A 24065-nucleotide genomic window follows, 5' to 3' on the forward strand; every position below is an offset into this window, starting at 1 on the left:
TCACTCCCTTTTACCACAGGTGCGGAGGCGTGAAGGAGGGAGCCGTGTCCTGCTATACTACAGGGTGGGAGACTTGGTGTCTCGTATCAAACCACCCTCTTTTCGTGTTCACTGGAGGGCTCACTGTGTACTGTAATCAGTGGGTTTTTGGTGGATACGGGAAGGGGACTGGTGCATGCTTCGCTCCTGCAGTGCTTGGGCGGGCTGAGCAGGGCTCAACAGAATATCAAGCCCACGTATTTAGCACTGCCTGAGCGAACATGGACGTGGATGGGAATGCGGTGGGGGATGGTTCAGGTGGTCCCTCATTGCAGGACATTATGGGGGTATTGCAGACTTTACAGACACAGGTCCAGGAGCTACAGCAGGAAAACGCTGGTTTAAAACAAGAATTAGTGGCTGTCAGGGCGAGGGAGCAGTCACATCAAAGGGGAGCCTCTTCCATTCTCCACCCTGCGACCTTTCAGTATGGCGGGGGGACGGGTCAGGGTACGATGGGAGGCAGTAGCTCTGGTAACCCCATTAATGTTACAGTGTCTTCTCCGGTAGCAGTGCCATTAGCCCCTCCCGAGAGATTCACGGGTGATAGTGAGAAATTCGGGATGTTTATGACCCAGTGTCAGCTACATTTCATGTGCAGACCGAGTGCCTTCCCTGACGATTCCGCAAAAGTGGCCTTCACGATTTCCTATTTGGCTGGCAATGCCGCTCAATGGGCTATACCCTTGGTCGATAGCGATGATCGGGTGTTATACAATTATAGCGCTTTTAAAGAACTGATGCGGGGGCTGTTTGCCAAGCATGCGTTTATGCAGGCAAGTGATGCAGAACTGATGAAACTCCGGCAGGGCAGACAGGATTTGTTGTCCTATATCGCATCCTTTAACAGACTGGTGTCTGAGACCCATTGGCCCGCTGAAAAGAGAACATCAATATTCTACCAGGGTCTCTGCGAAGAGCTAAAGGACATTGTGTCACAAGTGGTAGATCCACCGGAGGACTGTTCGGCATTTATAGATCTGGTGGTTAAATTGAACCATAGGGTCTCTGAGAGGCGGGGCGAGCGTAGCAGGTTCCAGGCGATTAGAGGTAGTCATGCAAAGATGGAGGTGAAAAGTACAGGGGACAACAAGGTGGCCCCTGAGCCCATGGAATTGGGTGGGGTACGGGGTCCTTTGGCACCAGAGGAGAAGAAGAGACGGAGAGAGAATAATCTGTGCTTATATTGTGGACAAGGGGGGCATTTCGCCAGGGAATGTCCGGTGAAACCTTCTGGTGTGGGATTTGGCAAGAAGGTGGCTTGTGTTCAGATAGACCATAGGACAGGTGAATGTGGTGGTCAACAGTATGAGGTGGTCGGATCCGTAGACCAAGCACCTAGACATTTTGTCATTAATGCTCAGTTACTGTTACGGACTCAGGAATGTGTTTCTGTGTCGGTGCTGTTGGATTCAGGTGCCACTGGCAATTTTATGGACATCACTATGGCAGAGAAACTGGGGGTTCCTTGGCAGTTGAAAGAACGACCTGAGCCTGTAAGGGCTATTGACGGTACCGAGCTGACATCGGGGTGTATCACCCGTCGGACTGCACCTTTGGGTTTATCATGTGAGAACGGGCATTCGGAGATGGTGGTTTTCGACTTAATCGATGCCCCTTCTTTTGGTTTAGTGTTGGGGGTACCATGGCTGCAGAAGCATAATCCCAGGATTGATTGGGTGCGGAGGTTGGTAACGCTAGATTCAGCACACTGTTTGAAGCATTGTTATACCGTGGCAGGGGCACAGATTGACCCCTTGGTTTGCGCTGTGATGGATGTGGGATCTGTCCCTCCACAGTATTTGGAGTTCAAGGACGTTTTTGATAAAACAAATGCTCAGGATCTTCCCCCGAACAGGGCTTATGATTGTAAGATCGATCTGGTACCGGGGGTTTCATTGCCTTGTAGCCGGGTGTATGCGTTGTCAGAACCTGAGGAAGTTCACTTGAAGGAGTACATCGATGAGATGTTGAGACTTGGGTTTATTCGTCCATCCTCCTCCCCTGTGTCATCGGCTATATTTTTCATCCCTAAGAAGGAGGGGACCCTCAGGGCGTGTGTGGATTACAGGATTTTGAATGCTGCCACAGTGAAGAACAGGTACCCTCTTCCGCTCATCTCCGTGTTATTAGATCAGCTCCGCAAGGCTACCGTGTTCACAAAGTTGGACTTGCGGGGAGCCTACCATTTAATAAGAATGAGACCCGGAGATGAGTGGAAGACGGCTTTTAGGACCAAGTATGGTCTTTATGAATACACTGTAATGCCGTTCGGCCTGTGTAATGCGCCGGCGGCATTCCAGTTTTTCATTAACGAGGTGCTCAGTGAATACCTGGATCGCACGGTTATTGTCTATTTGGATGATATACTGGTGTTCTCAGAGATAAGGGCAGAGCATTCAGAACATGTTCTTCAGGTGTTACGGACCCTTCGGGAGCACCGCCTATATGCCAAACTAGAGAAGTGCCAGTTTGACACTCAAGAGGTAGAGTTTCTTGGGTTCATCATTTCAGCTCAGGGAATACGAATGGATCCAGGGAAGATAAAGGCCATTGTGACCTGGCCTGTGCCTACCTCCGTGAAACAAATCCAGGTACTCCTGGGTTTCGCCAACTTCTATCGGCGTTTCATTTCGCATTTCTCTGAGGTGGTGTCACCGATGACTCGCCTGTTACGAAAGGGTGTTCCTTTTGAGTGGACCAATGAGACGCAGACTGCTTTTCGCTCATTATTGGAGCATTTTACATCAGCCCCCGTGTTAGTACATCCTGATCCTGCCCTGCCGTTCTTCGTAGAGACCGATGCATCTATGTGTGCAGTGGGTGGGGTGTTATCCCAGCGCGATTAATCTACCGGTCATATGCACCCAATAGCGTTCTTTTCAAAAACCTTGTTGCCGGCTGAAAGGAATTATACAGTGGCCGAACGCGAATTGCTAGCCGTCAAATTGGCTTTCGAGGAATGGCGACACTATTTGTGGGGCGCCAGACACGTAATCACCATCTATACGGATCATAAAAACCTCGAATTCTTTCGTTCCGCTAGGGCATTGACACCTCGCCAGATGCGGTGGGTACTATTCTTTAATGAATATGATTTCGTCATCACCTATAGGCCAGCGGCCCAGCAGGTGAAGTCCGATGCTCTTTCTCGGATACATAACGAACCTAAAGGGGAAGAACCTGTGCCAGAGAATAGAGCCATGATAGAGGGTACACGGATCGTAGGGGCAACAGAGATGGATGTATTTCCTAGTCTGGTAAGGGAGCGATTGAAGCTTCTTGATCTAAGCTCTTTGCTGTCTGTGCCCGAGGTAAGAGAGAAGGAGGGGCTGTTATATCATGGGGACAGACTGGTAATCCCTCCTTCCCTTAAGGACGAGGTTTTGGAGTGGTGCCATTCGTCTGCACTGGTGGCTCATCCTGGAATGAGAAAGACGAGAGAGCTATGTGAGCGGTGGTTTTGGTGGGACTCCATGATCAAAGACATCCAGGGATATGTGAAATCTTGCCCTGTATGTGCCATTAATAAGCCATCGCACTGTAAGCCCTTTGGGCTTTTGTGCCCTTTGGAAGTACCGCCATCCCCTTGGCATACCATAAGTATGGATTTCGTAACGGAATTACCATTGGTCTCGGGATATACAGCCATATTGGTGGTGGTGGATTTATTCACCAAAATGGCACATTTCATACCACTTAGCAAAATCCCAACGGCGAAAGAAATGTCAATGGTTTTTATGACATCTGTAGTACGTTTACATGGGTTGCCAGAGGTGATTATATCAGACCGGGGGGCACAATTCATATCTCATTTCTGGTCCGAACTATGTCTGGTTCTGAAGACAGAAATACGTTTGTCATCGGCATACCATCCTCAGTCTGATGGACAGACCGAGCGAACTAACCAGACAATGGAACAGTATCTGAGATGTTTAATCACCTCTTTATCATGTGATTGGGTGACAGCTCTGCCCATCGCTGAGTTTGCATACAATAACAGCTTGCACTCGGCTTTGGGCATGACCCCGTTCTATTGTTCACTTGGGTACCACCCTCGGGCCGTGGCCATTCAACCCACGGGACGCATGCCAGCTATAGACGGGATTTGTAAGCAATTGAGTGATATCTGGGGTTTGGCCCGGGAAAGTCTGGTGGAGGCCAAGGTTGCTATGAAGGCACAAGCGGATAAACATAGGGTCCCAGCGCCCCCATATCAGGTGGGCGAATTGGTGTGGTTGGCATCTCGTAATCTGAGGTTACAAGGGTCCCGTAAATTGCAGCCTAGGTACGTAGGCCCCTTTCCAATAATCCAGGTCATTAACCCGGTTGCAATGAAGCTGGAGTTACCACAGGACTATGGGGTCCATCCAGTGTTCCATGCCTCACTATTGAAACCATATACGCCTTCTGCACAGGAGCTGCCCCCACCGCCTCCTTTAACTATCAATGGTCAGGAGGAATTTGAGGTGAATGCTATCTGTGACTCCAAGCGGGTTAAGGGCCGTCTTTTTTACTTGATTGACTGGAAGGGATATAAACAGGAAGATAGGACATGGGAGCCAGCTGGAGGTGTTCATGCCCCTCGATTGGTCCGAATGTTCCATAGACAGCACCCCTTGAAGCCCCGTCCCGTGGGGAGGGTTGTAGGGGGAGGGTACTGTTAGGGAATCGCAGTCAGTCCTGTTTCTGTGACCATGGGCCATCATCACATGACCAGGGGCTGAGGTATATATTCTTGTCCTTCCTCCTTGTTCGTTGCTTGATATCGCCAACGTTGTGGCCTTGGTATCTAGCTTTTTGGTCCCTGCATTGTATAGGAGTTCTGTTGCTTTTTTGCTCCTTTTTTGTCTCCCACGGGCTCGTGGGGGATTTCAGTCCGTTTTTTATCCTTGTTTATCCCCGTTATCCCTTGTTCCTGATTTCTACCTCCCTTCTTCTTAGTTAGCGAGTTAGTCCCCTCCTCCCTGCTCCTCTCCCCGTTTTTTCTTCCCTGCTCCTATTTTTCGAGCCTTGCCCTTCTCAGCCTTGCCCTTCCATCCCTTTTTGTTCCGGCATACATTATTTGTGTGCGCTAAGGAGAGCGGGGGCCCCCGTTCTCATTCTGGTCTTACCGGCGGTGTTGACGCGCTGCTCTTTCATCACCAGACGCGCAGACAGACGCTTAGGCTTAGGCGTCTGTCCACATCGTTGTGTACACGGAAGTGACGTTTTGGGTCATTCCGCTGTTTTTCGAGTACACAAGACGCCAGAGCTTAAGAAGGAAGAGTTGTTTATACCATTTCTTACTTTTATCCCTTCCAAGATATATATTTTGTCACAAGGGGTTTTTTGTAGCTGGTATCACGTGGACTATCCCCAGCTTTCTTTTTCCCCTTTTTTTGCACGGTGCTAGTTTATGCACCATTAGTGCTTGCAGGACACCTTGTGTTTTGTTGCCCCTGACTGGGTTTACTACTCCTTGAAGCACTATTTTTGTGAGAACCCAGTCCCTACACGAAGCTAAGCCTGCACTCGCCACTGGTAAGGAGAAGGAGGGGGCATGTGTTGTTTGGTGTTTTGGTGGATCATGGTCATGCATGAATAGGCTGTATTGCGGATTGTATATTGAGAGGCATTCACTCCCTTTTACCACAGGTGCGGAGGCGTGAAGGAGGGAGCCGTGTCCTGCTATACTACAGGGTGGGAGACTTGGTGTCTCGTATCAAACCACCCTCTTTTCGTGTTCACTGGAGGGCTCACTGTGTACTGTAATCAGTGGGTTTTTGGTGGATACGGGAAGGGGACTGGTGCATGCTTCGCTCCTGCAGTGCTTGGGCGGGCTGAGCAGGGCTCAACAGAAGACTCTTCCAGGACAACAATGTGCAATCATCCGGACCCAACACTAGGCGGCGATCTATGCACTAGATATGAATTTAGCAGCCCACATGCCTCGAACATAAAGGTTTTCCCTTTATTTAATATTGGTATCAACGTTAGTGCCTTGTTAAGTAAACAGCAGCCTAGTGCTGCCGTTCAACTGGAGCCGTAGGCAAAGGTCAAAAGCATGCAGCCCTTGCCGTACTTTGAGTATCACTGCTCTGTCACATCCCTTTGTCATTAGGTCAAAGCCTACCAGGCAACACAGCTGTCTCGTTTGCTATCATCATCTTGGAACCATTTGTCGAGCAGGCCGGCCTCAGGGGCGCCGCTCTGAAATGGATAGCCTCCTTTAGCACAGACCGTACACAAGCAGTAAGACTAGGGACTTTCATAACCTCGGGAACCCCTTCCATCTGCGGGGTTCCCCAGGGTTCGTCACTATCACCTCTACTGTTTAACCTCTATCTACGTCCACTACTATATTCCCTAAAAAACTACAATGTCACCATATTTAACTACGCGGACGACCTTCAGCTAATATTTCCTTTAAACACCACAGACTCAGTGACCAAGTTCCAAGTCACTATGACACACATACAGACAGGGATGGATGAACCTCAATCACCTTAAACTGAACCCGGGCAAGACAGAACTGATCTTGCCCGGGAAAAGTGAACTGAGCTGGGGCCCCCACTTTTGGCCATCTGACATGGGTACCCCCACCCCCCCCCACTAAAACCACATCAGTCAAAAGCTTAGGGATCAAGCCCAGTGCAGACCTCTCACTCAAGGCGCAGGTAGGTGCTGTAGTATCTGCCAGCTTCTTCCAGCTCAGAAAGATTAAAAAAAATTGCACACCTCTTGACACACTCCGCACTTATTCAAGTAGTCATCGCCCTGGTCCTTTCTCGCCTAGATTTTTCGAACAGCCTGTACTTAGGGCTCCCAGCAGGTTTGCTCAAGCGACTTCAGTTCGTCCAGAATCAGGCAGCCAGACTTATCTGGAATCTACCCAGACAGCAATCTATCAGGTCAGGTCTGGAAAAATTTCACTGGCTACCGGTGGCCTAAAGGATCACCTTTAAAACAGGTTGCATTACTTTTAAAGCCCTACATGACAAAGGCCCCAGATTCATCAGAAACCTGGTATCTAACTATGCCCCCTCGCGCAACTTAAGATCTGCGCATAAGGGCTTGGCAACTGTCCGTCTGTTTAAGAAGAAACGCCAAGGAGGTAGTTGCTTCCATCTTTTGGCGGCCACCTTTTGGAACTCCCTACCACTTGTCTTAAGACAATGTCAGGACCTTCTGACTTTCAGACAATCTCTCAAAACTTGGCTTTTTAAAGAGGCGTACGCTTAGAGTAACTGTGTTTTGTGCCCTGTTTTACCAGTCAGCGCCAAGAAACCTACGGGTGTATGAGCGCCCAAGAAGTTTATTTTAACATAACATAACATTTGGAAATCTTCCCTGGGAATGCATTCAGCCCATTTCTTACCACTGGCTTTGTGGTCACGTTTTCTGGCTATTTGCTGGCTCTATTTGTTTTAGGCTGTCCAGCTTGAACTCAATGCCATCCGGTGGCCAAACCCTGTTTTCTGTATTCTTCAACCAGTCTGGATTTCTGTAAACAGGCCTTTAAATCTTGTTCTTATATTGTCACATTTGCTGTGCATTCAAAATCGGAGGTCTAATAATATACCATGTGCCAGGGAGCTTGGTCTTTACTTTTCTTTCTCAGACTTCAAAGTGAGAGGATTTATGTAACAATCATGCTATCTCCAAAGGAGTATTTGAGGAAGGCTGTATGTTATTTATTTTTATAGTACACAACAAAGTTTAAATGCCCGTTTATGATTGCCCCAATATTTCAGAATTAGAAAGGCCCAAATGAAGCAGATTTTTGGTACTTCTTAAGTTAGATGGAAACACATTTTAAAACAAACAAAACACATCAATACACTAAGTGATGATATTTCCACACATCTTCATGTGTGAGCTGTATACTTTTATCAGTAAAACAGTGTCTGTATAAATGTAATGTAATGTTGATTTCAATTGAAGGTGTGACGTCTGTAATGACAGTGAGATACCACCCCATTCATATTCCACTCTACGCCACACTGGGAAACAGCCATTTTAACACAGGAATTAGCACGCAGTGCCTTTACCAGGCAATTTTTGACTACCAATGCCTTTACCATGTATGTATAAGGGGAGGGGTGGGGAGAAAGAGAGAGCGAGAAAAAGAGAACACACACTTAAGGCTTAAGTGTTGTAAGGATAGTTTTATGGAGGGTAAGGGAATTAGGTAGTGAGGATATTTTTTTAGGATTTGTGTTGGGTATTGGGTGGTAAAGGTGTTTTTATTAGGGAAGAGGTATCAGGTGGCATGGGTATTTTTAGGAAAGTATGGTAAGGGAAATATAAAAAAAAAGGGGGGGGGGGGGCTAGAAATATATATCACCCGTGACCAAGGCTTGTCAGATGCCAAAACGTGTTGGGTTTGATTTTCTACAGGTCGGCAATGGATTAAACCTGCTTTAAATTTACGAAGATTGCATCAGATTTATTATTGCACCGGAGTGCGTTTCCAAAAGCTGCTGTAGTTTTATGTTAAGGGCTCCTCACCCCAACGCACACTGCTGTTGCAAGGGTCCCAGCCATGAGGATTGGAGAATATATATATAGTTATATATACATACACACACACACAAATAAAAACACGTTATTTATACTTGTATGCGTGGTAAAAGGCACATGCGTGATACAAGGCAAGGCACATGCGTGATACAAGGCATATGAGTGATACAGGGCATATGAGTGATACAGGGCATATGAGTGATACAGGGCATATGAGTGATACAGGGCATATGAGTGACACAGGGCATATGAGTGACACAAGGCATATGAGTGACAAGGCATATGAGTGACACAAGGCATATGAGTGACACAAGGCATATGAGTGACACAAGGCATATGAGTGATACAAGGCATATGACTGATACAAGGCATATGAGTGATACAAGGCATATGAGTGATACAAGGCATATGAGTGATACAAGGCATGAGTTGTAAACAAATGCATGTAAAGGCATTCATTATGTCATACAACCCTCCACACAACGCCACTCCACACTGCATGCTTTTTTCTACTGTGCACCACAACACCTCAACACCACTCTACACTATACCAATGCACTCTACCCCACACTACTCTTATACACCATGCTAAGCTTAGCAACTCACGCCACTCGCAAAACTGCACTCTTCGCCAGTGCACTTTACTCTGTACTACGCCACTCTTTGCCAATCCACTCTAAGCCACTGTACTTTACCGTGCACCACTCCACTCTAAAACAATCTACTCTATGCACCTAGGCTCTGCACCACTGTACTCTACTCTACTCAAAACCAATGCACTCTACGCCAACTACTCTACACCACTGCACTCTGTGCCAATATACTCTGCAACACTCTATGCTATTATACTCAAACACTTTACGCCACTGCACTCTACACCATTGTACTCCAAGCCACTTTATTCTACTCCGCACCCCTGTATCCTACATCACTGGCCTCTACACCACTCTACGCTGATGCACTCTACTATACACCACTTCACTCTACGACAGTCTACTCTGCAACACTACTCTCTATGCTAATGCACTCTACCCTGCACCACTTCACTCTATACCGCACTACAACATTGAACTCTCCACTACTGAACTCTACCACTGCACTCTGCACCACTACACCAATGCAATCTACTCTTAAACAAACTACTCTACGTCACTGTACGCTATGTCACTTAATACCTTTCCACTCTATGCCACTTCACTACACCACACTGTACTCTACTGCACTGCATTGCATGCCAAAGCACTACACCACTTTAGTCAAAACCAATACTCTACACTACGACACGGCACTCTACACCATACCACTGCAGGCTACCATACTCTATTCTGCAGGACTGCACTCTCTGCCACTTTAATCTGCACTTACTGCTCCACTCTGACAGTGCACTCTACCCCACTGTAATATGCACCGCTGCACTCTACATCACTTCAGTCTATTCTGCACCACTACAGCAACTCTACACTGCAACAATGCACTCTACGCCAATGTACTCTACCTTGCATCACTACACGCCACTCCATTATGAAACAATCTACTGCTGTGCACTACTTTACACCACTAATCCAGGTCACTGCACTCTACCCTAGACCACTCCACTTCATTCTACTCTGAAACAATGTCCTCTACACCGCTGCACTCTACGCCACTCTGAGCCCCTCCACTCCAAGCCACTGAGCATTATGCCACTCTACTCTAAACCACTGCACTCTACATCAACTACTCTGCATCACTGTACTCTATGCCACTCTACACCACTCTCCGCCGCTCTACTCTGTACCACTCTCCGCCGCTCTACTCTGCACCACTCTCCGCCGCTCTACTCTGCACCACTCTCCGCCGCTCTACTCTGCACCACTCTCCGCCGCTCTACTCTGCACCACTCTCCGCCTCTCTACTCTGCACCACTCTCCGCCTCTCTACTCTGCACCACTCTCCGCCGCTCTACTCTGCACCACTCTCCGCCGCTCTACTCTGCACCACTCTCCGCCGCTCTACTCTGCACCACTCTCCGCCGCTCTACTCTGCACCACTCTCCGCCGCTCTACTCTGCACCACTCTCCGCCGCTCTACTCTGCACCACTCTCCGCCGCTCTACTCTGCACCACTCTCCGCCGCTCTACTCTGCACCACTCTCCGCCGCCCTACTCTGCACCACTCTAAGCTACACCACTGCCCTCTACGTCACTTTACTCAAAACCCATGCACTCTACCCCACTGCACTCTATGCCATCTACTCTGCACCATTGCACTCTGTGCCACTATACTCTACACCACCCTACACCGTTGCGCTGTCACTACACTCTACGCTACTCTTGTCCAATCTGCACCACTGTACTCTATGCCACTGTTTGTTCTCTGTTCTTCTGCACTCTGCGACACTAAGCAAGGCTGCACTCTGCCACAACACACTACTCTGTACTATTCAAATCTATGCCACTACGCCAATACACTATACACCATTCTAATCTATTCTGCACCACTGTACTCAACAGAACTCTGCCCTGCACCACTCCACGCCACTTCACTCTACTCAAACCACCTACTGTATCTCACTGCACTCCACATTTCTCTACGTCACTGCACTCTACACAACTTTACTCAAAACCAATGTACTCTACGCAATGCACCACTGCATTTTACGCCACTTCACTCTAGGTCCCCTACTCCACTTTACACTCAACAATACTCCACTGTACAACACTATGTAACTTGCTCTATGCCACTTAACTCCACCCTACTCCACTTAAAACCACAACACTCAAGTCCCCACTTTGCCTTTCCACACTCCTACACTACTCCACTCTACTAAAAATGACGCCATCTACGCCACTCCATTCTACTCTATATCACTCAACACTCCATGCCACGATACTCCAGTTCACTCCACACCACTCAACTCTGCATCACAAACTTTCAGCCAGGCTGAACAGTAACCACACTGGTGTACAACATGGCTAAAACATATTGGCAAAGCTCTTGCAAAGGCAGGACCTATTGGATTTGGCAATGCTTGTTTTCACTTTTTAGGTTAATGTTTTTTTGCAGATGTTATACAGTGCAAACTCGACTCGAAGGTACTGGAGCGCTTTATATGAGCACCGGTTACGTTACACAAGGACGCATTCATTTTTAGGTCTCATCTATGCAGCGTGCATGCACTGCATAGGAGGACCTTTGGCAGTTGGTCTGCTCTTTTTGGAAGCACACTCGTGCTTGTGGCGGCATCCACCGGGCGGTAGCGAGCAGGGGCGCGCCACAAGCACGAGTATGTGCTTCCAAAAAGAGCAGACTGCAAGCGCATGCAGGCACCACCGCCCACACATGCCTGCTCCGTTCCTGCCTCTCTCGCCCCCATTCCATTCCATCGCGTGCATTTTGTCTATCTTCCGTTTCTGCCCTCTCTCCTCCTGCCGCTCTGACCCCATCCTGGTTTCTGTTGCCACATCTGTTTTTAGTATTTTTCTTGTCCCTTTTGCTTCCATCTTGGTGTTTTGTATTTTCCTCCTCGATATCTTACTCGCCTTTCTCTTTCTTCCTCTTCCACTCCTCTCGCGCATCTGTCTTTCTTCTGCCCGTTCCTCTCTCATCTTATCTTTTTCTTTCCTTTCATTTTCTCTTTGCGCTTGGTGGGGTAACACAAACTGTTGGGGCGTCCCTGCAGAATGTTATCTGGCCGACTCCCCAAAGCTGACAGACATACATTGACATTGAAGCCCGCATGCATTTTGTCTATCTTCCCTTTCTGCCCTTTCTCTTTCTGCCGCTCCGACCCCATCCATGTTTCCATTGCCGCGTCTGTTTTTTGTATTTTTCTTGTTTTTTGTAGCGCTACTATGCCTGCCTCATGGTGCCAAATGTACAGTTTACTTTGATAAATGCGCACTTCATTATCTGGTGCCAAGTGAGGTTCTCATAACTGTAGGTAAGCGTTTTGTGGGACCAGGTAGGCACCGTACAGTGATCAACTCAGCTGGAAGGGAGATGCGCGGCTCCAGGCGGCAAGTGCTTAAATCATGCTGTTAACAGTGGGCATACTGGTGCCGGAGATCGCCACCCGGTGAGAAGTGTTCACTTGTGTGCTTCACTGCACGCCTCGTGACATGCGCCTCGGGTGCACAGAGATGCACCAAGATGCCCACAGTAGAAGTCTTCCCGAAAGCTTCTCACATACATTATCCTCATGAGGGGTCTGAAATGTAAGATCCGCGAGTGGTCATGTGAGTGCTCACTGACTCCTTGTCTCGCGTGGAATTTGTGGCATGTGTAATTCGCGAACATGTTCACCCCTTCGACGCTCATGACAAGCTCAGCTCGTCATGAACCGAGGGTTTTTCAAAAAGTCAGCGCACAGCGGGAAAATGCGCCGCACGCATGGCGTTAATGCCAAACTGAAGTGATCCAGGCCCTTCCTGACTGCCGTGCGCCTACCCGGGCATTCCCGCCCCCAGGCCGGGCTAGCACCTTTTCGACTTTTTTTTAATGCAAGAATTTCTCACCCTTTTGGCAAAGAAGCCTGTTTCGCGCCCCTTTCACGGCCCCTTTTAAACACCTGTAGAAGAGAGACAGGGCACAAGAGAGCTAAATACGACTGGAGGCTGGAAATCTTAAAGTTTCCGTGAAATACCCAATGCATTTGCGCGTTTTCTGCATTTCCTCCCTGTTTTGTATATTTTCAGAGGGCTGGCTGTGGCTGGGCACGGTGTGAGCCCGAGCTTTTCGGCAGTGTTAAGTTACTTAAACAGGCATTGGCATAGCCAATAGGTCTCGCCTTTGGGACCTTATGTGTTTAGCCGTGCAACTGTTGATGTTGCACCAAGGCTATTGTGCTGCATAATTAAATACTTCTAAGGTCCCAAAGTTTATTGGCTATGCCAATGCTTGTTAAAACATTTTTTTGGGTAGGCACGGGGAGATTAAGTGATTTGCACAGAATCGCCGGATGTGGAGTCGACCCAGAGGCTCGAACCTTGGTTGCCCAGCTCCAAAGTAGGCAGCTCTAGCCATTAGACCACATCCCCTCCCCATGTATGCTCTCTTTTTGCTGGTACATGACAGTGCTATGTTTGTGGCCACCAAATCTCAATATTGCACTATGTGGCTGTACTGGTGCTGCTTGCACACGTCACGCTTAAGATACAAAGTTAATCTTTAGGTTTCAATTTGAAACTCCTTCATGTTTTAACACCTTCAGTGTCAAATAATGCATTACCGAGGTTCTGCTCTGCTGAAAGTATCATCCGTTCTCTGCACTGGCTGCCTATGGCACAGAGGATCCACTTTAAGACCCTGTGCCTTTCCTTCAAGATCCTCAAGTTGGCCTCTCCCCAGATCCTTGATAATCTTTTGGTGCCTTACGTGCCCTTGCGTTCCTTGAGATCTTTGGGTCAAAACTTGGTGGTGGTCCCACGGTTCAGGCTGTGCAGGGCTGGAGGTCGGTCCTTCAGGGTTTGGGCTGCAAACTTGTGGAATTCTCTCCCGTCCCACATTCGTGAAATGGATGAGCTTCTGAAGTTTAGGAGGGCTATTAAGACGCATCTGTTCCCTCATACATTTTAGTACTCTGATCTGTGCGCTTCTGCCCTTGTACTGCTGTGTTGTGTTTGGGTACTCTCTCTGAAGCGCCGGGATGCCCCTTGGCTGGGGGAGCTGTGCGCTATAGAAGTGTTATTAACATAACATACCATATATATATATATATATATATATATATATATATATATATATATATATATACACATATACATACACATATACACATATACACACACACACACACACACACTAAAATTGAAAACTAACAATTTCAAAACAATTCGAAATTGAAGGATACAAAATTAAGTGATCGGTACATTATAATTAATCAGCTAAAATTAATTTACTAAATAGATAAGGGCCCTTTGAGTTGGCATTGCATACCCCAGGGTCTATGGACCCAACTGCACTAGATGGTAGAGATCTGTAGCAAATATTTTTGTGAAGGGCCTGGAATGAGGGTTCGGGAAGACTACCATAACCCTTCCGCTCCATCCAGCCTGCTCATCTAAAATCTAAATGGACCCACAATCACCATAAAAAGAAAGGATTGTTTAACACCATTGGGCAGGAATACATTACTACCAAAGAGACACTGCTGAAGCAAAAGAGGCGGAATAGCAGCAAACTGTACACCATTTAAAGCAGATGTCAAGCACACCAACTTCTTACCCTCTCTATTGCTTCTTTCTCTTGTGGTGTGACTTGAATGTAGTTCATCTGGGAAGATTCCTCGCCAATTGCCCCCAGTTCTCCTTCAACATCAGACACATCAGCCAATTCTCCTACAGGCTCATTCAGCATCTGAATGAACTGCTCCTGGTGCTGGCTGATTTGCTGCAAAGAGAGAAAAAGACAAACTGCAATCAGCAAGACAGAAATTAGCAACGACAAACAGGACTGGTCTGCCTAGAAACAACTCAACCCCGGGCTCATGGCAGGTCTCCCTTATAAAGGAATTTTCACCTTCATATGCCTAGATGTACGAATGCAGCTGAATTGTAGCAGCTCAATAAAATACCCCAAACCAGTGGGCCCACAGTAGCACTGTCAAACCTGCCCAAAGAGACGCCAGGCTTCAGAAAAACATAGGATGGTCACCTCAGTCAAAACTGACCCTTGACCTTATTCTGGTCTCTCATTCACTGGTTTAAACAAGCATTTGCAATGCAATAGGTCTCGCATTTACGAGAGTTTGAGCTATTGGCTTTCTAAATGACAATGCCTTTTATTTATGTGGTGTTTCTATAACAGATAAACAAAAGGCATTGTCATTTACAATGCCAATAGCTTAAACTCTTGTAAATGCGAGCCCTATTGCATAAATGCTTTTTTTGTAAAAGTGCCCCATGTCGCGGTTTCACTTTAATAGCGGCTGCACACCTTTCTTTCGATGTGGATCGTTTAACGAAAGGGGTGCCCCCGCCATTAACATGAGAGCTCGGCGTGGGGCGGTTGTTAACAAAAAAAACAAAGATAGAAATAGGAAAAAAAAACATGTGCCGCATTTGGCGCCGCAAATAAGCCAAAGGCGCGGCCACCACCAGTGTACCAAACATGGCAACGCCACTCCTTTCTGATCAGGAATTTCCACTTAAAAGTATATAAGGAAATTCCAAATGCCAGCCTATGAGAGTAGTAGGCCTCACAGCAGTGAAAAACGAAATAGGCTGTTTGTCACAACCAGGACATGTCATGCATAAAGAAAAGCACATGTCCTCCCTTTTACTTACACAGCACCCTGTCTATACAGCTACTTAGGGCCTACCTTAGGGATGTACAATGTGTGATAAAAGTGAAGTAAAGGCTTGGCTAGTAGTTTTAAATGCCAATTCAGAGTGGCAGTAGACTGCACACAGGACCTGAGGTGGCAGGCCTGAAACCAGTTTGAAAGGCTAGGTCTGTGGGTGGCACAAGCAGTACTGCAGGCCCTGGGTGTATGGGATACATAATTTACAAGGGACTTACAAGTAAGTCAAATATACCAGACCAGTGTATACAGTGTAAACCAATCGTACCTTGCAAGGGGAGGGAGCACATGCAATTTAGCACCGATAAGCAGTGGTAAATTGCCCAGAATCCTAAAGCCAACAAAAAGGGTCAGAAAAAGTGGCTGAGGAACGCACAAAGTTTGTGGCTAACCCTGCAGAAGGGGCCAGGTGAACAGTATATATCTCATGTGTACTTGTATACGCATGTATGCAAGTATATACCTATGCTGTGTTTACGGTCCTTGTGGGTGCGCGCAAGTTATACTGAAGCATAGGGCCACATTTTTAGTGTAAAAGCCAGTGATTGGCTTTGCCAATGCTTTTTTAAAATCGGTGTATAGAATTGTTTTTTTAGTTGAAGGAAAGGGTAAATGTTTATGTGTTCAATGGCCTTTCCCTAATCCTACGACGGCAGACTATCTGAAGGAATAGGGTTCAGGGGAGCATATGCATGGAAATCACCTGAAAGCTTGCATTTTGATGGAAACAGTGGGAAACTTTGCAAATAGGGTTAAGTAAGCGTCTGTAATCTGTAGGCACAAGACTACGTACGTATCAGGACGGCTAGGAGTGTTCACGTGAATCGGGTCTCAAGTAACCGCTCCTCCTCCTATTCTGTTATGTATATGCTAAATTGGACGGTGGTTTCTTGATCCAAACCTTTTTCAAGTCCATTGCGATCCATAATGCGGAAAGTAGCGTAGTGAGTGAAAAGTGGAAGTGTGTTCCGTTTTCTCTAAAACTTCTTTATTGTGATAATTGGCAATATATTGTTGAAAAAAGTACATAAACTATACATGTAAATAACAATTTGACACCTGGGTAGCAGCTCGGGCAGTCTCCCGAGTGCCTTGCACGGTTCTTTACCATGCGGCCTCTCCCGACAGAGTGGGCTTTCTCCCAACTGAGAACAAAACGGGTTTGTTCCTTTGGTGGGGGAGGGGTTGTTTTTCTTGCCTCTAACTTGTCAGGCTGTCAATTAAGCAGGAGCCTTAGAAATGCCTAATTATACCACTGGCACAGACGGTGTCCCATCCACGAGAATGCTCCAGTTTTTAAGTTGTTTAAAAAATATTGTGTTCGAGTTAAAGAGCAAAGGGGCACCCGTGTTTTTTTTTAATGTATTTGTGTCTCGAACGGAAAGGCTGATCGGAGATGTTACAGTCCGAACTTTAAGTTTCACATTTACTGCTTGACAGAACAGATTAAGGCGCAGACGGGTGGAGCGTAGAGGGAATACAAAATAAATAGTGATCCAGGTGCACTTTGACCAAGTAATGTCTATGGGGAATTATTCAATGCCATTTACTTAAAAAGAAAAGACAAGCGCGCGCGACCACGCAAATTGCAAACAGATGGCCCCTGCGCGCCGCTGCTCGCACCCGCCAGTTGGATGCCAGCACAAGCACGAGTGCTTGAAAAGGGCAGACCAATTCCAAAAGGTCATCTCCAAGAGCAGCACATGCGCGCAGCAAAGGCGAGACCTAAAAACAAAACGAGGAGAGGTAGCTATACCCCCCCCCCTCTTTTACAGGGGGAAAGGTTTAGTGAACCTAATCCTTTGATCGTTCACATGCATACACACATGAGGACGACAAGAAGACTAGGATAACGGTAGAGCGCCTACCATAAACATTTTAGAAATGGTTTGCATGAGACTACAGGGGTCGGAAGACCATTTTTAAATTAAGAAAACGACAAAAACTCATGTATGGAGCAAATCAAAACCGGTGTCACTTGGGATTAATAAGGCTGGAAGATACTTTTTTCTGTGACTCTCTCCTTTGTTTTCTTTTATCCAGTGAAGAAATCGTTGACTAAAGAGCGCAAGTAAAATAAAATGCAGTTGGAGTTCCAGCGAAATAAAGTCTGCTGTACTGGAAAGTAAAACACAAAATTTTGCTTTCTGCATACAATACCCTATATGATAATATGTAGAACACTTCACTGTACATTTTGAGAACTAATATAATCACTCGTCCACTCGAATGTGAGGGAGATGGACTGATACACCTAGCACCATGAGCTGAGGAAGATATAGTCCTCTTGGAGGCGCCAAAGACTACTCTATGTATATTATAAATAACTGGCAGCAGAATAATTCAGACTGGTTCGTAAGTGACCTCCACGGTTGTCATTTGCAGGATTTCTATTTATTTCAAATTGACATTTCTTTTGCTTTTTGAACCACTAGTACATGTATTCTTTATAAAAGGGTACCCTTTATAGTTTTTTTTTCCAGGAACTGGGTTGTACCCATTGTGGATAACCGAGGAAAACTGTTTATTTTCCAAGCGTCACTTTCACTTCAGGGGTAAATATACTCGTCTATATGGGCTGAAAGTTCATTCCCTTTGAAGGAGTAGTTTCTAACCTGTAACTCCAGTTCTGTAGTAGGGGTATCTCTGTTATAGTCATAATCTAGTGAATAGTCCCGCCCATGTGCGTGGACCTCGGAGCAATAAAAAATAATCTCTTAAAATGTCCTCAGTGCAGACCTGCATAGACACTTAAGAGAAAATTAAAGACAATAATGCAGCCTATACTTACAAGGCTACACTGTCCAATACTTCAACTACAAATGCAAAGGATATTCCACCAACATCACAATTAACACAGTCTGTTAAGTTTCACCCATAGAGAAACTTCCCCTTCAGAAAATAATTAGAATGATAGAGAGGAAGGGATGGTCAGACAAGCCCCCATAGGCTGCTATTATATGTCTGGAAAAGGGATACTGTGCCTTTAAGGAACTCTCCAGAGACCCTCGGTATCCCATGATGCACAGCAAACATCTATTACTTTCAGTTCTTTTTGATGGTGTATAAAGCAAGGCCTGTAGCATACATTACAGTACCATTTTCTCCACCGGGGAGGAGGGCGGGCGCTTATGACTATAACAGAGATACCCCTACTACAGAACTGGAGTTACAGGTAAGAAACTACTCCTTCTGTAGTTGGGGATCTCTGTGTATAGTCATAATCTAGTGAATAGAATGGCAAGCCCATCCCAACAATCTAACCGGCGATGGAGAAAAAGACGACACCATTACTGTGCAAACAGATTTCTTAACGAAGCCTGCCCCACCTGAGCATTTGCTCTGGCATCAGAGTCCAGACAGTAATGCTTAGCAAAGGTATGGACCAGCTTCCACGTGGCAGCCCTGCAGATCTCTGCAATGGGAACATTACGTAGCAAAGCCGTTGTGCCGCTTTGCCCCTGGTGGAATGAGCCTTAGGCTTATCTCCTAAGGTCTTATTAGCCTTCTGGTAACAGAACTGGATACATGACACAATCCACCTAGAGATGGACTGTTTCGAGGTAGCAAGACCAGTCCTGACCGACCCATAGTTGACAAACAGTTGGTCTGACCTACGAATGTCCTTGGTCTTATCCAGATAGAACTTCAATACCCTTCTCACATCCAGGGAATGAAGAGGTCTTTCCGCTGGAGTAGAAGGATTCTGGAAAAAAGTAGGCAAAGTTATAGTCTGATTAACATGAAAATCAGAGATCACCTTAGGAAGGAACTTCGGGTGAGTACGCATCACAACCTTAGCAGCATGAAAAACAGTATAAGGTTTTTGACAACATAATGCCTGAATCTCACTCACCCTTCGGGCCAATGTAATGGTCACAAGAAAAGCCGCCTTCCACGATAAGTGCTGCAGTGAAGCCTTATGAATGGGTTCAAAAGGATTCTTCATCAATCTAGACAGCACCACATTCAACTCCCAGGAAGGCGAAGGACTCCTAACAGGAGGAAACACTTTCTTCATCCTTCCAAAAAATCCTTAAATCACAGGGACCTGGAAGCCTGTGAAGGACATTTCCTGTACGCACATATGGAAGGACAACATCTTCCTTGCAGGTTGTCGGATCATAGTTCTTGGAAGTACAACAGATACAAAACCTCTTCCACTTGTAGGCATAAGACTTCCTAGTGGAAGGCCGCTTAGCCTCCTTGAGAATGTTCATGCAATCCTCAGGCAGATTAAGGTGTCCATATTGCACTCTCTCAGGAGCCATGCCACCAAACTCAACGATGAGAAGTTGGGGTGCACAATCTGCCCCCCCGAAATTCGTGAGAAGGTCCGGCCGACACAGCAGTCGCATGGTCTTCTTCTCTTGCGGCTTTTCTAAAACGACGGCCGTCAGGGTTTCAGCCTCAGCCTTCATGCAAGCCATCTCCTCATCCGCATGCTTTCCAAATAGCGTAGCACCAGAGATCGGCAGGTTGGCGACTCTCTGCTGCGCCTCCGGTTTTAGCGAAGTCAGGCGCAACCAGGCATGGCGCCTAAGATTAATCCCGTGGCATCGTGAGCCGCCAGGAGAGGGGAATCTGCAGCCGAGCTGATCACCTGGTTGGATACCATCATGCCCTCGTTGATGATTTCCTGAAAATCCTCCCTCTTGTCCCTAGGATGGTGCTCCAGAAACTGTTGTAAGGAGTCCCATAAAGACCAGTCATACTGACCCAGGAGAGCCGTGGCCCTAGCGGCTTTCATTGACGTTGCTGCCGTACCACACACCCTCCTTCCCGCGGAATCCATCATACGGCTCTCCTTGTCCGGAGGCACCGTAGAGGACGGTGCAGTAGCGTGCTGCTTCCTAGCCGCCGTGACGATCACTGAATCCGGCACCGGGTCCGATCTAAGGAACGCCGGATCAGAGTCTGGGGCTCTGTATTTTTTTCTGCAGTCGGGAAGTAGCAGATTTCGTTGACGCCGGAGTCAGGAAGAGCTCCATAGCCGCTCCTCCAGCCCTGGCACCAAGGGCAACAAGGGACGAGACAACTGCTTCTTGTGCAGGGTCTCGAAAATCACTGACGTAGAAGGTGTGGGGACCATCGGCGTAATTCCCAGCTTCGCCGCCCCTCTCAACAACACCTCTTGGAACGACACGATGTCATCCACCGGTGACACCCTCGTACGTGGTGAATCCGATAAGGTGGGTGAGTAGTCGCGGGCACTGGAAGAGTCCGTGTGACGGGACCTGGACCTGTCCCTCCGGTGACGGTGTCTTGACCGCGTTAAAGAGCGACTGTCACTCCTTGACCGGTGTCTCCTCCTGGACCGTGACCTTGATGTCCTAGGCCTAGGGCGATCCACTGGCCGTATTGGAGGGGAAAGCCACGGAAGCCGAACCGGAAGCCTAGGATGTGGAGGCCTTGAGGCGGCGATGGAAGGCGCGACAACGATACAGATCGTGGAGGAGGCGTGGTGGGGGAGGAGGAGGAGGAAGATGAGGAGGAGGAGGAGGAGGAGGAGGTGGCGGAGGAGGTGTGGGATTATGAGGAGTAGGATCCTTAGGTACGGAGGAGGAGGATCCTTAGGCAACGGAGGAGGCGTAGGCGTCCTGGGCCTAGATGGCGAGTAGGTCTGAGAATAATCAGAGTCCGCAGACCGCACCACTCTTCCCTTCTTCCTCTGTGCATGCCTTGATGAGGATGTTCTAGAGGTCGATCTCTTCTTAGAAGAGCGCCGGCGCCACCGCGACCGTGGGCTCGTGGACGCAGAGGACAGGGTGACTACCGAGTCATGGGACACAGTCCTGCTCCTTGAACGTCCCCTGAACTTCGACCTCTTTTTCGACGTCGAACGTCTCTACGTCGATACATCCCTCGACGTCGAGCCTCTCGACGTCGGCGACGAACGGCAGTGTCTCCTCGACGGCGAACGCCGGTGTCTCTCGGCGTCGATGGGGTCTCGACGTCGAAGGAGGCATCGACGTCGACCTCATCCGAGGTCCCCTCGACGTCGAACGGCGACATCGCTTCCACCCAGAGCCCTGGGACAACGGGGAGCAGCTGGTGGTCAACCCCCTTGACGCCGACGTCAAGGCTATCAACTTCGACAGAGATCTGTGCCGTTTTCAGGCCTTGTCTTGACTGGGGAGCCCCCCAGAGGCCGAAGCACGGGCAGAGGACGAAGTCCCTCCATGCCCAGACCCACCTTGATCTTGCGGTCTCCTGAGCACAAGTCCTTGGAGCCGGATCTTCTCGGTCCTTCAGGGTCCTCCTGGAGAATGATTGGCAAATCTCACAGTCTTCAGGGACATGAGAGCATGGGAGACAGAGGATACACACCATGTGAGGGTCTGACTTTGCCTTCTTCCTGGCACACTCCGGGCACTTGTCGAACAAGGCAGGCATATTCGACAAAAGAGTGGGCAAAACTGACCAAAAAATCCAGAAACTGGTAGAAGAAACAGTCAGACGTCGAGTGAAACACTCCAAACACTTTAAAAGTGCCAAAAAACTGAAAAACACCCAAAAAGGGAGAGCTCAATGCTCCAGGATCCTGCTAGCAGGAGCCGGAAAAAAGAACTGAAAGTGAAAGGAGTTTGCTGTGCATCATGGGATACCGAGGGTCTCTGGAGAGTTCCTTAAAGGCACGGTATCCCTTTTCCAGACATATAATGGCAGCCTATGGGGGCTTGTCTGGCTATCCCTTCCTCTCGATCATTCTAAGGATTTTGTGAAGGGGAAGTTTCTCTATGGGTGAAACTGTGTTAAATGTGATGTTGGTGGAATATCCTTTGCATTTCTAGTTGAAGTACTGGACAGTGTAGCCTTGTAGGTATAGGCTGCATTATTGTCTTTAATTTTCTCTGAAGTGTCTATGCAGGTCTGCACTGAAGACAGCTTAAGAGATTATTTTTGATTGCTCCGGGGTCCACGCACATGGGCGGGACTATTCACTAGATTATGACTATACACAGAGATCCCCTACTACAGAACCAATGGTTACCCTTGCCCACTGTTCAGAACAGCTTTGATTTTAAAGAGAAGCTGGCTCACACCACGGTGCGTACCTGTAGAAGCTGTGGATTCTCCTGCCCCAGCTGCTGAAGGAGGGCTGGCAGAAGGGCTGGATTCTGCTGTAAAACTTGCCGCATGTTCTGGAACTGGGGCTGATCCCTCAAGAACTCCAAGGGGTTTTCACCTGCAACAAAACAAAGGAATGAAAAGTGAGGGACATTGAAACTAAAACCTGAACACCAAGGAGCCAGCAAGGCCAAAAGGCATGAGCCTGAACAAAGCATTGAAAACACACTCTACTGCATCAGATGAGAAATGCACACAAGTATTCATTCACATAAAAACATTAGCAATGCAGAACCCTAAAGGAGTCCCAGAGATGGGGGGGGGGGCAGCCAGCTGAGATGGCACTCGTGTACTAGAGCAGCTCCGCTGTAAATGCCCCGATTATCCTGTTCAATCCCCCCCCCCCCCTAAGAGGCAACATCCACAAGAAGCACGCAGGCAGCTCCTTCTGTTCTGCCAGCGGACAAGTCCACGCCGTTGCTGTGCATCAAGGGAGTTGTGCAGAGGCAAAAACGCACCGATTACCTGCACAATGCGTGGGAGTGCGGCGGCCACCCCTTACAGTTGCCACTCGCCCTGAACGGCGCACTCCCTCTCTGCCAGGCTCCACTGACAGTCGGTGACACAGTGGAAAGGAGCCTGAGCGGGATCCACCACGAGTGCGGTGCCTGGCGCAAGGTGTTGTGGTGAAGGTCTGGTGCACCGCACTGGGGAGGCCCGGTAACGGGCTGAAGACGGAAACTGAGGAGACCTGTGTGGGTGGCGCGCCTCTCCACCGGGGCCGCAGGCTTCAACCATGATCCGGCCACAGGAGCTGGGGGGAGACCCGGGGGCCAACTGCCCACTGCGCCGGCAGGGGTCGGGTTGGGCCGAGGCCCGCTAGCGGCCAAACAAAGACCCTGCTTCATTTCTCCTCCCCCACTACCTCCTGTCCCACGAAAATACAATAAACAGATTTAAACAAAGATAGGAGTCCCAGAGATGATTGCATTGGGATCTTATTTTTAATAGACGCTTGTGTATCAGGTTCAGACCCTGTGGCTTTTTTCGTGGCCAGCCTCTCCAAACCTAGCAACATGGAATGCCATCTTTTGAAGCTGCAGCAGGTTCAGAAGATATAAGGAGTAGTTTCTTACCTGTAACTCCAGTTCTGTAGTAGGGGTATCTC

The 24065-nt window shown here is 48.0% G+C and overlaps 1 protein-coding gene across 1 annotated transcript in view; it reads right to left on the minus strand.

Moving 5' to 3' along the window:
* Positions 1-24065, minus strand: part of RAD23A (RAD23 nucleotide excision repair protein A) — a 106257-nt gene that overhangs the window by 11678 nt on the left and 70514 nt on the right. Inside the window, exons 7-8 of the mRNA XM_078684742.1 lie at positions 22885-23015; positions 14749-14913 (exon numbers count right to left, since the gene is read on the minus strand). Coding sequence (XP_078540868.1) covers positions 14749-14913; positions 22885-23015 — 296 coding nt within the window. The remainder of the gene's footprint in view (positions 1-14748; positions 14914-22884; positions 23016-24065) is intronic.

The sequence above is a fragment of the Lissotriton helveticus genome, chromosome 1_1 (genome assembly GCF_964261635.1).
Source record: "Lissotriton helveticus chromosome 1_1, aLisHel1.1, whole genome shotgun sequence".
In the NCBI taxonomy this organism is placed as follows: domain Eukaryota; kingdom Metazoa; phylum Chordata; class Amphibia; order Caudata; family Salamandridae; genus Lissotriton; species Lissotriton helveticus.